The 12,288-nt window shown below is 52.7% G+C and overlaps 2 protein-coding genes across 3 annotated transcripts; one reads left to right on the plus strand and one right to left on the minus strand.

Annotated features, from left to right (window-relative positions):
* Window positions 1-1,866: 1,866 nt before the first annotated feature.
* YDJC (YdjC chitooligosaccharide deacetylase homolog) lies at window positions 1,867-4,220 on the minus strand. 2 transcript variants are annotated; one of them, XM_066366495.1, is made up of 5 exons: window positions 3,550-4,220; window positions 3,302-3,461; window positions 3,031-3,130; window positions 2,759-2,936; window positions 1,867-2,542 (listed from the first exon to the last, which is right to left on the minus strand). In XM_066366495.1, exons 1-5 carry the CDS (start codon window positions 3,735-3,737, stop codon window positions 2,173-2,175), a joined length of 996 nt encoding a protein of 331 aa, XP_066222592.1. In that variant the 5' UTR covers window positions 3,738-4,220; the 3' UTR covers window positions 1,867-2,172. The 2 variants fall into 2 exon arrangements, with proteins under 2 accessions (XP_066222592.1, XP_066222593.1); XM_066366496.1 differs by having other exon boundaries at window positions 2,404-2,542; window positions 2,759-2,943; window positions 3,550-4,209.
* A 557-nt stretch (window positions 4,221-4,777) lies between these two features.
* CCDC116 (coiled-coil domain containing 116) lies at window positions 4,778-9,617 on the plus strand. Its single transcript, XM_066366497.1, has 5 exons — window positions 4,778-4,858; window positions 5,842-5,961; window positions 7,080-7,219; window positions 7,953-8,516; window positions 8,631-9,617. Exons 3-5 carry the CDS (start codon window positions 7,148-7,150, stop codon window positions 9,582-9,584), a joined length of 1,590 nt encoding a protein of 529 aa, XP_066222594.1. The 5' UTR covers window positions 4,778-4,858; window positions 5,842-5,961; window positions 7,080-7,147; the 3' UTR covers window positions 9,585-9,617.
* Window positions 9,618-12,288: the final 2,671 nt, after the last annotated feature.

A 12,288-nucleotide genomic window follows, 5' to 3' on the forward strand; every position in this document is an offset into this window, starting at 1 on the left:
GGCTGCCTCTGCCAAGAGAGAGCTCTGTTGTCACCTAATTCCTTGCCTGACACAGGCCAATGTATGAACTAGTAGCCCTGCTCTGCTCTGCTATTTCCACCTCTAGGTCTGTAAAATGGGGACACTAGTGCCTGCACTTAGGCATTACTACATGAGACAAGAAGGACTATGTGGGGTCCTATCTGCCTTTCCATCCTCTGGACTGGAGCAGGTCCGGACTCCCTTTGCTCCCAGGAACTCTCTACTTCCCCATCTGCTCCCTCACCTTCTGCTTCAACCCACATAGGCTCCAGTCACAGGGTATCCACACATCATCAGGTCCAATTGGGAATCTGAGATCCCATTTCCATGGATAACTGTCCCTCTTGGAATTTTTTGTTGTATTTTTCTGAAGTGAGAAGCAGGGAGGCGGAGAGACTCCCACATGCGCCCAACTGGGATCCACCCAGCAAGCCCACCAGGGGGCGATGCTTGGCAAATCTGAGGTGTTGCTTTGTTACAACTGGAGCCATTCTAGTGCCTGAGGTGGAGGGCATGGAGGGGAAGAGAGAAATAGAAAGGAGAGGGGGGAGGGTGGAGAAGCAGATGGGCACTTCTGTGTGCCCTGGCTGGGAATCAAACCTGGGACTTCCACACACTGGGCTGATGCTCTACCACTGAGCCAACCAGCCAGGGTGAAAACTTTCTCTTTTTTAAGTCAGAGGAGGGAAGATAAAAAGACAATTCTGCATGCACCCCAACCAGGATCCACCCAGCAAACCTTGTCTGGAGCCAATGCTTGAATCAACCAAGTATTCTCAGCACCTGAGGTTAATGCTCAGACCCACCGAGCTATCCTTGGCACCTGGAGCCAATACCAGAACCAATAGAGTGACCTGCTGTGAGAGGGAAGAGAGAAGGGGGAGAGAAGCAGATGGTTGCCTCTCATGTTTGCCTAACCAGGGATTGAACCCGGGACATCTGCATGCCAGGTTGATACTCTATCCACTGAGCAAATTGGCCAGGGCCCCTCTTGGAAAAATTTAAATATACTCGTTTGAGCTTATAGGACCTCTTCAAAGTTGTCCCCTAGGACAGCAAAAGGCTGCTTACTTAGAACAGGTGACTTTAAATAAAAATTGAGATTATGTCTGACTAGGCAGTGATGCAGTAGATAGAGAATTGGCCTGGTATGGTGACTTCGAGGTTCAAAACCCTGAGGTCGCCAGCTTGAGTGTGGGATCATAGACATGACCCCATGGTTGCTGACTTGAGCCCAAAGGTCGCTAGCTTGAGCCCAAAGTTGCTGGCTTGAGCAAGGGGTCACTGGCTGGGCTGGAGCCCCCTGGTCAAGGCACACATGGGAAAGTAATCAATGAACAACTATAGTGCTGCAACAAAGAATTGATGCTTCTCTCTCCCTGTCTGTATGTCCCTCTCTCTCTCTCACTAAAATAATAATATAATAATAATAATAATAATAATTGAAATAAATGAGTTAGCCCTGGCCAGGTTAGTGTTATCTAATATGCCAAGGTTGCAGGTTTGATCTCCAGTCAGGGCACATACAAGAATCAACCAATGAATACATGGAGAAGTGGAACAACAACCAATGTTTCTCTATTTCCCTCTTCCTTTCTCTAAAATCAATACATTTTTAAAAATCGAAATTGTAATATACCTCCCAAGAAGCGTCCAGGTGACACATTCTTCTTCCCCCACACCCCTCAAGAAAGAATAAAACTTAAGCATGAACAAAATGAGATTGTGGAGCTTGTTTTGTACATTTTTTTCTGGAATAGTGACCTGGTTTGAGTCCCAAAGGAGTTGCTTTTGTTTATTCATGTGTCTGTGAAGGTTTTCTGGGCAATTTATAAAACACTCAAGTTTACAAGACACCTTATTTTATTAATACAGTGATCTCTTCCCACTACACCTAAACAAAAAAGATGCATGGAAATGTGAAGAGCACAAAATATTTGGCAGGCCCCAGGCCAAGATGTCATAGGCTGATCTGCCTGCAGCCAAGAGGGTTTGCTGAAGCTCTAGCTGTCACCTCAGGCAGACCTGGGCACAGAGGTGCATCATTCTGTCCAGGGAAGTCACAGAACCCACTCTAGGGCTTGGTTCTGAGCAAAGCTCAACCCTTGCTCCCTTCCTGAGCACCATGGCATTAGTTCTTGGCTGTCAGGGTCATGATTGGGAGGACTCCAGGAAGGTTTCCAAAGTGGCTTCACCAGGGACCCCTTCCCCAGGTTTCTTGTAGTCTAGGTCATGGAAGGCACAGAGCTGTACACCATCCTGGGCAAGCCGGGCCCGCAGCGTGGGCTCAGTGAGAACACGCAGCTCATGCAGCCGCTCCCAAGAACAGGAAAAGGCATCAGGGCCCTCACCGCAGCCTCCAGCTGGAGGTACACTGGGGTAGCCAGGATGGGCCATCAGCTCGGCTGTCAGGGAGTGGCCTGTGGGTATACCTTCCAGGGCCCGAGCCAATGCCCCTGACAAGTGATGAGCAGACATGTGCCGGCCACAGGTGCTCAGGCCCACGAAGGCATCAGTCCACCTGTGGATACCCAGGCATCAGCAGGGATCAGCAGGACAGCAATGGTCAGGGCTAGGCCAAGAACAGATGTATCAGGGGTGGAGGCATAACTGTCCAAGCCTGACTCCCTTCGATGTTGAGAAACGGACTCAGCTGGCCAATTGAACAGCCAGCTGGACCCACTGGGACCTACCTGGGCCAGGCAGAGAACAGAGAATAGTGGTTGGGGGACCTCACCTTAGGCCGCTGCGGGAGAAGGGGCCTATGGCAGCCTGGGCGTCACGCTCCACCGCACACGCAAAGGCACGCGCTGGGGCCTCGAGCCAGGTGCAGCGGCCTAATCCACGCTCCAGTGGCAGCCGGGTGAAGCACACCCCGTGAGCCTGCAGCGCCTCTGCGAACACCTGGCACACACCTGCGGGCTGGGAGCAGTCAGGGGGTACTTCTTCCCACCCGGGAACACCTTCCACCCCACCTAGGCACAATGCTCCGTGCCTGCAACCACCAACCTGGGAGCACGTGAACGTGCTGGTGCCCATCCACATGAGTGGGGTTCCTGCCCAGTAATTCCTGGAAGCGGCTCAGCTGTGCCTCCAGCTCTTCCCGCACCTGGATGGGGAGGGCAATAGGCACCTTAAACATCCGGGAGCAGCTACCGAAGAGAACCCCTCCGTGTGACTCCTCCAAAGTTGGAACCGGGGAAGCATCCAGCGCCCGCTCCCGACCCCCTAAGGGCGGAGCCTTGAGGGAGGTCCTCCTCCTGCAGCCGCACTTCCGCACCTGGGACAAGGCCACATCTTCCGCTGCCACCGCCTGCCGGAATCCCATCTTGCCGAGAAAGAAGCCTTGGGGGCTGAGCAGAGACGAGGCTCCGTGGCGGGCCGGGCCCACAGGGCGGCCCTCGGACAGGTTGGCGTGGAGTCCCGTGGGGATTTGGTGCCTGAGGGTGAACGCGAGTGGGAGCACTAACGGCCACGGAGTGGCGGGGCCCCAAACCCGCCCTGACTTTGCAGGGGTTCACTCCTCACCTGCGGGCCAGTTCCGCAGCGCTCTCCGTCGCCGCGCCGTTGACCAGCAGGGACACGCTGGTTACAGCCCCAGCCAGGAAGGCCTCTACGATGCCCTCATCCCGCCGCGGGCAGTAACCAAAGTCGTCGGCGGTGACTACCAGCCGCACACGCGGCCAGGCCATCTCTGCCTCAGCCCGCTGCTGCATCGTACCTGAAGTGAGTGGACTGGGCAGTCCAAGACCCGCCCCTAAACGCACCGGAGGCCCCGCGCGACGCTCACTCCCCGACGCGCCTGCACTTTGCCTTTGTTCTTGCCACCTAGCGTTCCCACCGTGTCCCTGCAACAACCTTCCACCTCCACCCAGTGTGCTCCAACTTAACCAGACCACGGCTAGATTTATTGAAAGCAACGCAATGCTTTCAATGACTGCAAAAGTGATATTTAATATGAAAAATACAGAAAAGAAAGCCTGAAGAAAGAAATCTCTTACCCTTCCCAGAGATTACCACTGTTTAACTTTATGGGTATAAGTGTCCTTCCAGTATTTTCGCTAAGCAAATAGACATACCCAATTCTCCTTCTCTGCCACCCCAAAGTTTTCACAAATAATGATTAAATCAATGCTATTTTATTCTTGTAATGTTTCTTTTTTTCTACAGTGACTATGAACTTTTTCATGTTTTTATTAGCTCTTTATATTTTCTTTTTTTCAAATTGCCATTTGTCTTTTACTGATTTTTCTGAGACCCTTTTCTGTGATTTGTAAAAGCTCTAAACAATAATAATAATAATAATAATAATAATAAAGAAAACATGTAATACCGATGGCTTCATTTGAGAAAGCCCCTGCTTCCATCTCTTGAGCTCTGTGCCAGGCTGATTTGTCTTTTACTGATTTTTCTGAGACCCTTTTCTGTGATTTGTAAAAGCTCTAAACAATAATAATAATAATAATAATAATAAAGAAAACATGTAATACCGATGGCTTCATTTGAGAAAGCCCCTGCTTCCATCTCTTGAGCTCTGTGCCAGGCTGATTTTTACACTCATAGCCTCATTTTCTTTTTTCTGTGGCCCAGAGAAGTTTTTCTTACCCATAAAGATACAAATAGTCACATGGTTGATAACCAGGGTTTTCATTATGATGTAGGTGTCTTGATTTTCCCAATGGAAGTGCAGTATTCGTGTTCAGCCTACAACATTGGTAATGTCATTTCTGTTTACTAATATGTTTTACAGATGAAGAAACTGAGGCTCAGAGAAGGGAATTTCCTTGCCCAAAGTGACCCTGCCAAGACTAGTGGAACTGGGACTACCTCTGAAGCTGTGAGTCTGCATCTGGGTCTACTCTGGGCCTTTAGTCCCTGGCTGCCCCTAGGACAGAGTCAAGCTTGAAGATAACAAATGAGCCCTGGTCGGATAGCTTTGTTGGTTGGAGCATCAGCCTGACACACAAAGGCTGTGGGTTCAATCCCCACATACAGAAACAAATTTTTTCTCTCTTTCTCTTTCTCTCAAATCAATCAATAGATTAAAAAAAAATTTAAAGAGAGAATAAGCCTGACCTATGGTGGTACAGTGGATAAACCGTTGACCTGGAATGCTGAGGTTGATAGATTGAAAGCCCAGGCTTGCCTGGTCGAGGCACATACCAGAGTCAGAGTCAACTATGAGTTAATCCCCCCCACACACTTTGTCTCTCTTTCTCTCTCTCTCCCCTCTAAAATGAATGTTTTAAAAAAGAAAAGAAAGACCCTGGCTGGTTGGCTCAGCGGTAGAGCGTCTGCCTGGCGTTTGGGGGACCCAGGTTCGATTCCCCGGCCAGGGCACATAGGAGAAGCGCCCATTTGCTTCTCCACCCCCCCCTTCCTCTCTGTCTCTCTCTTCCCCTCCCGCAGCCAAGGCTCCATTGGAGCAAAGATGGCCCGGGTGCTGGGGATGGCTCCTTGGCCTCTGCCCCAGGCGCTAGAGTGGCTCTGGTCGTGGCAGAGCAAAGCCCCGGAGGGGCAGAGCATCGCCCCTTGGTCTGCAGAGCGTCGCCCCTGGTGGGCGTGCCGGGTGGATCCCGGTCGGGCGCATGCGAGAGTCTGTCTGACTGTCTCTCCCCGTTTCCAGCTTCAGAAAAATAAAAAAATTTAAAAAAAGAAAAAAAGAAAAGAAGAGAGAATACCAAATGATACCCACTTCTGTGAGGTCAATGTAAGAATTGGAGGCCTCAAAGACTTCACCAAGATTTTGGCATGTGGACTGTTGTGTTCAAATGTGATTATTAAATCGTCAGACCTCAATCAACTATTATTCTCCACCAGGAAGCTGAGCCTGGAAAGGCCAAAGATCCTGAGTGTTTGAAGAGTGGAAGGAGGAAATTGACACTTATTGCACATCGATTCTAATACTACTAGTGGTACTAGAAGTATTAGAGATTAGGGGTGAGTACCTCAGTTCCTACCCCCAAGGAGCGCCATCTGGTAGACAAGGTGTGGCAGAATGTAGAATGGGATTTGCGATCATTCTGTTTGGGAAGGGGTGATTGAGCCTTTGGGGAAAGCTTCTCTGAAGAGATTACATCTAAGGGGGGACTGCGTGAAGAGGAGTTTACCAGGGAGAGGAGGCAAAGATGTACAGGGATTTTATGGGATACCCAGTGTGTTGTATGAAAATCTAATCTCCATACTCCCAAGAGGAAGGTCACTTAATTTATAGAGGAGGAACAGAGATCAGAGAAATTGAGTCACACAGGCAGGAAACAACAGAGCTAGGAACTGAAGCTAGATCTGTGACTTAGAGCCGGGACTCTTCCACTGGGCTCAGGAAGACTGCAGAAGGGAGAGGATGCAAGACAGACCCTGGGGTTGTCCACACAGGAGGCCCAGGACAACACAGGGACTAGAGAGGAGCTGAAGAAGGTGCTTGTGTCTCTAGAGAAGACTGTGGCTTTGTCTCTTAGGCCCCCCCTCAGGGCAGATGAGGAGAGAGGATCAGAGCAAGCTCTCCTTCCGGGCTCCAAAGGTGGGCGTAATAGAGCCATACGAAATGAGGGAGGAGCCAGTGTGGGCCCCGCCCATAACCTTTGTGCCGAGGGAGCTAGAGAACGAGCTCTCGCGGAGAGCCAATCAGGATGCCGTATGCAAATAACAAGCGGGGAAGAAGTGGGGAGACTCCAGAACACAGCATCGCTGCCCCCTAGCAGGCGTAGATTGCATTTACTGGAGCTAAGCGAGGAGCCGACTCTGGTGAGTAGGTGGGCTCTTGGCCAGAGAAAGACGCCAGGGCACCAGGGGTCTGGGAAGGTAGAGGGTCAGAGGCGGTCAGAGACAGGATACGGATGTTCTCCGGGACCTCACCCCTGACGACTCTAGACACGGATGTGTACGCAGATGGCCAGAAGACTCCTAGCAGAGAAAGGGCTAGACGTATGAGGGACATGGGGTGGGAGAAGAGGGGACCTGTGGACCCTTGGGCCACTGACTCTGTCCAACAGATAGATAGAGACTCGAACCCATAAAAGCTTAGGGGGATTCTCACGCCATTTCCCTGCCTGGCGCAGAGGAATACGGGGCTGCACTACAGAACCGAAGAAAGAGGAGGCTGGCAGCGGACTAGGGTACCCACATCATGACCAGCAGCCGCCACCACTCAGGATACTTGGCAGACGATGAGGCCGGCCACAGCATGTACCTGGCCCGGGTAAGTGTGCCTAGCCAGGTCTGACTCTGAGGCGGGACCCCATCATGTTCCTCACCAGCTCCAGTGCCCCCAATCACATTTGCTATTGTCTTACTTTCTGGGGCTCTTAATGACGTTCTTATCTCTTTGACCACTGCTCTGACCCCCTGCTGAGCCCCAGTCACCCTTAATTTCATCCCCTGTCCCCCTGACTTCTAGTGGCCTGAGAGGAGCGTAATGGACTGGGCACCGAAGCGGGATCTTGGAATCTATTCAAGGGCTTCAGTCTCAAGTTGTAAAAGCAGCCATGCAGTGTACAGGGCTCAGGACCATAGGTGGTCTGTGCAGCCCGGCAGTAAAGCAGTGTTGGCCTGCTCTGTAGACAGATGAGAAGCCAGTGGGACTCAGGGGTTTTGTGATTACCCACTCACATCCTATGTGAGGGCAAAATTGGCTTTCAGACCCCCCAGCCAGGGCTTGTATACATGAAATGTACCTGTCAGGGAAGCTTCAGAGCAACCCTAAATAGAGCCCCACTTTGCAGAAGAGGAAACTCGACCACAAGATGGGCCGTTGTGCTCACAGTCACACAGCCTGAGGATGGTAGAACCAGGGTCCAAATGTAGGGCTTCCTGACTCCAAAACATAGTTCTTTCCACTGCCTACTCCCCACCCAGCTCCTAGTGCTTTAGGAGGACCCAGGGATCCCTCCTCTGAGGAATTCCTGCCCACTGTGACATGCCTGTTTGCTTAGGTGCAGCCGCCTAAGAAGCCAGCATTCCCCAAAATGGGGCAGGCCTCCAAGCTGGGCCACATGCCACATCCATCTTCAATGTTTGACCCTTCGGGCAGCTCAGGGCTTCACAGCCACTGTCGAAACTTGAGGGACTCTCAGCCGTTTGGTAGCTTCCTGGATTTCCTTGTTGAGGGCCAGGTGCTGGACAGCCTGCAAAGGGTGGTGGAGGAAGCAGTTGAGCGCATGGCCACCATGAAGACAGAGACGGGGTTGCCACTGGTGGAGGTGGAGGACCCAGTGGAGGTGCCGAGGGGTGGGCGGCGGGTACGTGCCCGGCCTAGCCTCAGTACCATGCACCGGCACCGTGTCCAACCCAGCCTCTGCGTTGGGCACCCCAACAACTACCCATCCTGCTCCAGCTCCATGTCTGACTCACATAGCAGTATCTCAGCCGGCCGCCTGGGCTCCCACAGCCAGGACAGTGACCTGGGCTACCATGGCTTGGGCCCACTGCCACTCCCGAGGGACAAACTCCTGCAGGAGAAGAGCCTCAAACGTCTGCTGCGGCTGGAGAACAGAGGGGTGAGATGTGGGGCCATGGCCTGGAGTTGGTAGGATGGAACTCAGCCCAGAGCCCAAGGTCAAGCCTGGCTTGGCTGTTTTTGGACACCTCTGAGAATCCCCCTCTCTCCTCAGAAAAGCCTGGGGCAGTCCTGCTCCCAGAGCGGCTACCTCCCGTGGGATTCGTTGAGCTCAAGCTTGGGCACACCTGAAGCATCAGAGCTGGGGCCTGAAGAGAGAGAGCTGATCTTCCTCAAGAGGGAGTTCAACAAGGAGATCAAGTCCTTGCTGAGCCAGCCAGGGTCCTTCGACCTGCCTGGCTACTCTTCGCTCCGTGAGCCCCATCGGACCCTAGACTTCCTGGCCAAGCACCACCTCTTCCCTGCCCTGCAGAATGTGGTCAGCCAGGCTGTGGACAAGCTCAGTGGCGCCCGCCGCCACAATGGCTGCCCTCTCTTCCCATCCGAATGGGAACCCAGTATGGAGCCCAATTCGGAAGTCACACCAATCTCCAAGCGGGCAACAGCCACCGAAGGGGAGGAGTCCTATGAATATTCTCTCCCCACTACAACCTCCAGCTTCAAGACAGTTCCAAGAAGGGTCACCAAGTTCAGAGGACAAGGCAAGGCAAAGGAAAGTGGTTCCCCCATGTTTAGTGCCCAAGGGACCACCAGATTCGGGCTCCAGGTGATACCCACAGAAGATCCCAAGGTCCCCTTACCCCACCCCATGAAGGAAACACCTGACAAGAACCCCAAAGAACAGAGACCACCCATGTTCTCTTCTGAGCCTCTGAGCTCCAGCCAAAGAACCCAGCCCAGGCGGAGACTACATCTCACCCTGCCTGCCCCTGGTATCAAGGTGGATGTGCCCAGCCAGACCCACCTCACCCATGTCACAGCTCCACTTGCCTCCTCCTGTCCTCTCTCCTCCCACCCCCTTCATGTGTTCTCACCACTTGCTTCCTTGGTAAGAAGCTTCTCCCCATCATTCACTTCACTGTATCTGGGGACGACCTCCTCAAGGTTGGGACTGAGGTGTTTAGGGGCAAGTTTGCAGAGGAGGGGGCCCTTCAGCCACCATTCCTAGTGATCACTGTCGCTGGCAAGTCTCTTTCCTGCACTGTGGAAACCACCTGAGCAGGGAACAAGCTGAAGGAGACCAGGAATCCTGACCTAGTTACCGCCAGGTGTTGTCAAAGATAAATAAATGCTATTTTTAATTCTGATTTTTTTTAACATTTACATGTGAATCTTGGAGACCCTCCCATATGGGGATGGTCCATCCCTTGTGGACGGTAGCATGAACCCAGAGTGGGATCCTGAATCCTAGGTCCAGTACCCTCTAATCCTGCTGCTTTGAATAGGGCTCCAGTGTATCTATCTACCTGATGACAGGGAGTTGACCAGGAAGCATATGGAGAAGATGTAGGTAGCTTCACCCTGGTAAATCTCTGGCCCAGCCCCTGACCCTACTCTCACCCATCAAAGCCCAGGAACAGCCCTGGCTGATTGGCTCAGTGGTAGAGCATCGGCCTGGCATGCAGGAGTCCGGGTTCGATTCCCAGCCAGGGCACACAGGAGAAGCACCCATCTGCTTCTCCACCCCTCCCCCTCTCCTTCCTCTCTGTCTCTTCCCCTCCCACAACCAAGGATCCATTGGAGCAAAGTTGGCCTGGGCGCTGAGGATGGCTCTATGGCCTCTGCCTCAGGTGCTAGAATGGCTCTGGTTGCAACAGAGCAACGCCCCTGTTGGGCATGCCGGGTGGATCCTGGTCGGGCGCATGCAGGAGTCTGACTGCCTCCCAGTTTCCAGTTTCAGAAAAATACAAAAAAACAAACAAACAAACAAAAAGCCCAGGAACATTTCCCTCCTCTGTACCCTTGCTTGGACTAGAACCTGCTGGAACCTGGATTATCCATACTGGCTGACATGGTGACGATGGTCACCAGCCTTGTGCCGAGCCTGACTGGTGTGGCCGGTGTGATGATAGTGTGGTAGGTGTGAGGGTTAGCCAACACGCAGGACCCTGTGCTCAGCTGTTGAGCAGGACAGCAGAGCAGATGTGTCGAGACCGTACCCTTAGTATGATAGTCATGGTATCCACGTGGGCAACATGGGGAGTGCTCTGGGCGTGAGGGACATCCCAGGGCAGCAAGAGTGGCATGACATGTCTCCCTTTCCCTCCCTGGCTGCTACACAGAGCCCCAATTACAAGTATATGAGGAAGACAACGCTGCCCTCCATCTCATTCAAGTCCAGGCCCCACTTCTCCAACCCCTGTTATGAGGAGCTTGTCAACTACTTGATAGAGCGGGCCGTCTCCTTACTCATTTGCAAGTACAAGTTTGAGAGGAACCTCACCAAGAAGCTGGGCTTCATCTCCTTCCCTGTCACTGAGGCACTCATGGATCTCTTGCTGGGCTTCAAGAAGGTAAAAGGCTCCCGCATCAACCTGTCCTCGCAGGTCAACTGGAGCTGCCTGCTGCACAAGTTGGAGGAGGCCTCATGGGCTCAGCCAGTGTCCCTGCAGACCTCCCAGCATGACACCTCCCAGCACAACACCTGTGATCACACTGCCTCCCACACCAATCAGCACAGCAAGAAGTCCCACTCCACGTTGCCTGAGCCAGCCATTGTCATGGATCAGGAGGGGGCCAAGGAGCCCTGCCTCCACACTGAGTTGCCGGGTCCTCAGCTGCCCACCTCTCAGGAGAAGCTGGAGGAGCCCATGAACCTCTTGCAGCCTGGGTCTTGCAGCACTGGCATGGGCTTCAACCGGTTTGAGCAAGCTGTGGACAGAGGGAAGAGCCAGAGCAGTGAGGAGGAAGAGGAGGAGAAGGAGGAAGAAGAGGAGGAGGAGGATGAAGACAAGGACTATTTATTTTTTGAGAATGAGAGTGAGACCCAGAGTTCCCTCAAATGGAGGCAGAGATCAGCCACTCCATAGACGGCCCTGGGGATTTCCCATGTGGTCCCCTAAGCCGAACCAAGTTCTGGATTCCCTGTTCCTCTACTTCTTCCAGGAAAATGCTGCCCACCCAACCAGCCCCTGCCCTGAGCAGAGGTCAGAATAGGCTAAATGCCCACAAGAAGCTTTGCCCAGCCTCTCAAAAGAGCCAACATGAAAAATAAATCTTTTGTTGATGGAGCACTGTTTTCTTGTCTGGAGATTTCAGCCTCCCTTCCATGCACCTTCTCACATGCCCTTGCATAGCACCTTCAGCGGGCCAGGCCTGGCTGCATCTGGCTTTCATGACAGCTGGCAGTGCTTGACCCCGTGACCTTACATGCTCAGTTAAACACAAATCCCTGTTCATGGCCTTTCTCTACTCCAGTCTGCATCTTCCTGGCTCTTCAAGCCTCTCAGTGTTCATTGTCCCCCTCTATCACAGCCCCTCTGCATCATGGCTTCTGTTTGCAGGGTACTCCTCCTCTGCCAGGGTGGTTCCCTCCTCCCTTTGACATGCCACACCCTCACATTCTGACTGAGGAACCACCCTTTCCTGCTGCTCCCAGGCCACCTGTCTTCCCAATTTGTATTTCCCACCTTCATGTCCTGAATATGGCAATTTCATGCCAACCTACATGAGGGCTGCTGGATGGTCAAGCTGTGGGTTGACTCTGCCTCAAGTTGGTTACATGACTACCCTTTTTATAGTGGTCACTCACTTTAGAAGTGTCTGTGGGCATGGCGGGTCTCATTTCCAAGGTTCTCCTGGGGCTTCTAGCCTTCCTTTGCCACCAGCTCAGCACCCTCCTCCCCTCTGCCTTCCTCGGGCAGTCTCTTTGC

This window comes from Saccopteryx leptura, chromosome 2, assembly GCF_036850995.1.
Source record: "Saccopteryx leptura isolate mSacLep1 chromosome 2, mSacLep1_pri_phased_curated, whole genome shotgun sequence".
Taxonomy (NCBI): domain Eukaryota; kingdom Metazoa; phylum Chordata; class Mammalia; order Chiroptera; family Emballonuridae; genus Saccopteryx; species Saccopteryx leptura.

Excerpts from the sequence above, each read along its gene's own strand:
- YDJC (XM_066366495.1), bottom strand. The coding sequence starts at position 3,737 with ATGCAGCAGCGGGCTGAGGCAGAGATGGCCTGGCCGCGTGTGCGGCTG. Across the intron at positions 3,462-3,549 it reads GCTGCGGAACTGGCCCGCAG|GCACCAAATCCCCACGGGAC; the intron begins GTGAGGAGTGAA and ends GTTCACCCTCAG. Across the intron at positions 2,937-3,030 it reads GCACGTTCACGTGCTCCCAG|GTGTGTGCCAGGTGTTCGCA; the intron begins GTTGGTGGTTGC and ends CCCAGCCCGCAG.
- CCDC116 (XM_066366497.1), top strand. The coding sequence starts at position 7,148 with ATGACCAGCAGCCGCCACCACTCAGGATACTTGGCAGACGATGAGGCC. Across the intron at positions 7,220-7,952 it reads ACAGCATGTACCTGGCCCGG|GTGCAGCCGCCTAAGAAGCC; the intron begins GTAAGTGTGCCT and ends CTGTTTGCTTAG. Across the intron at positions 8,517-8,630 it reads TGCGGCTGGAGAACAGAGGG|AAAAGCCTGGGGCAGTCCTG; the intron begins GTGAGATGTGGG and ends CTCTCTCCTCAG.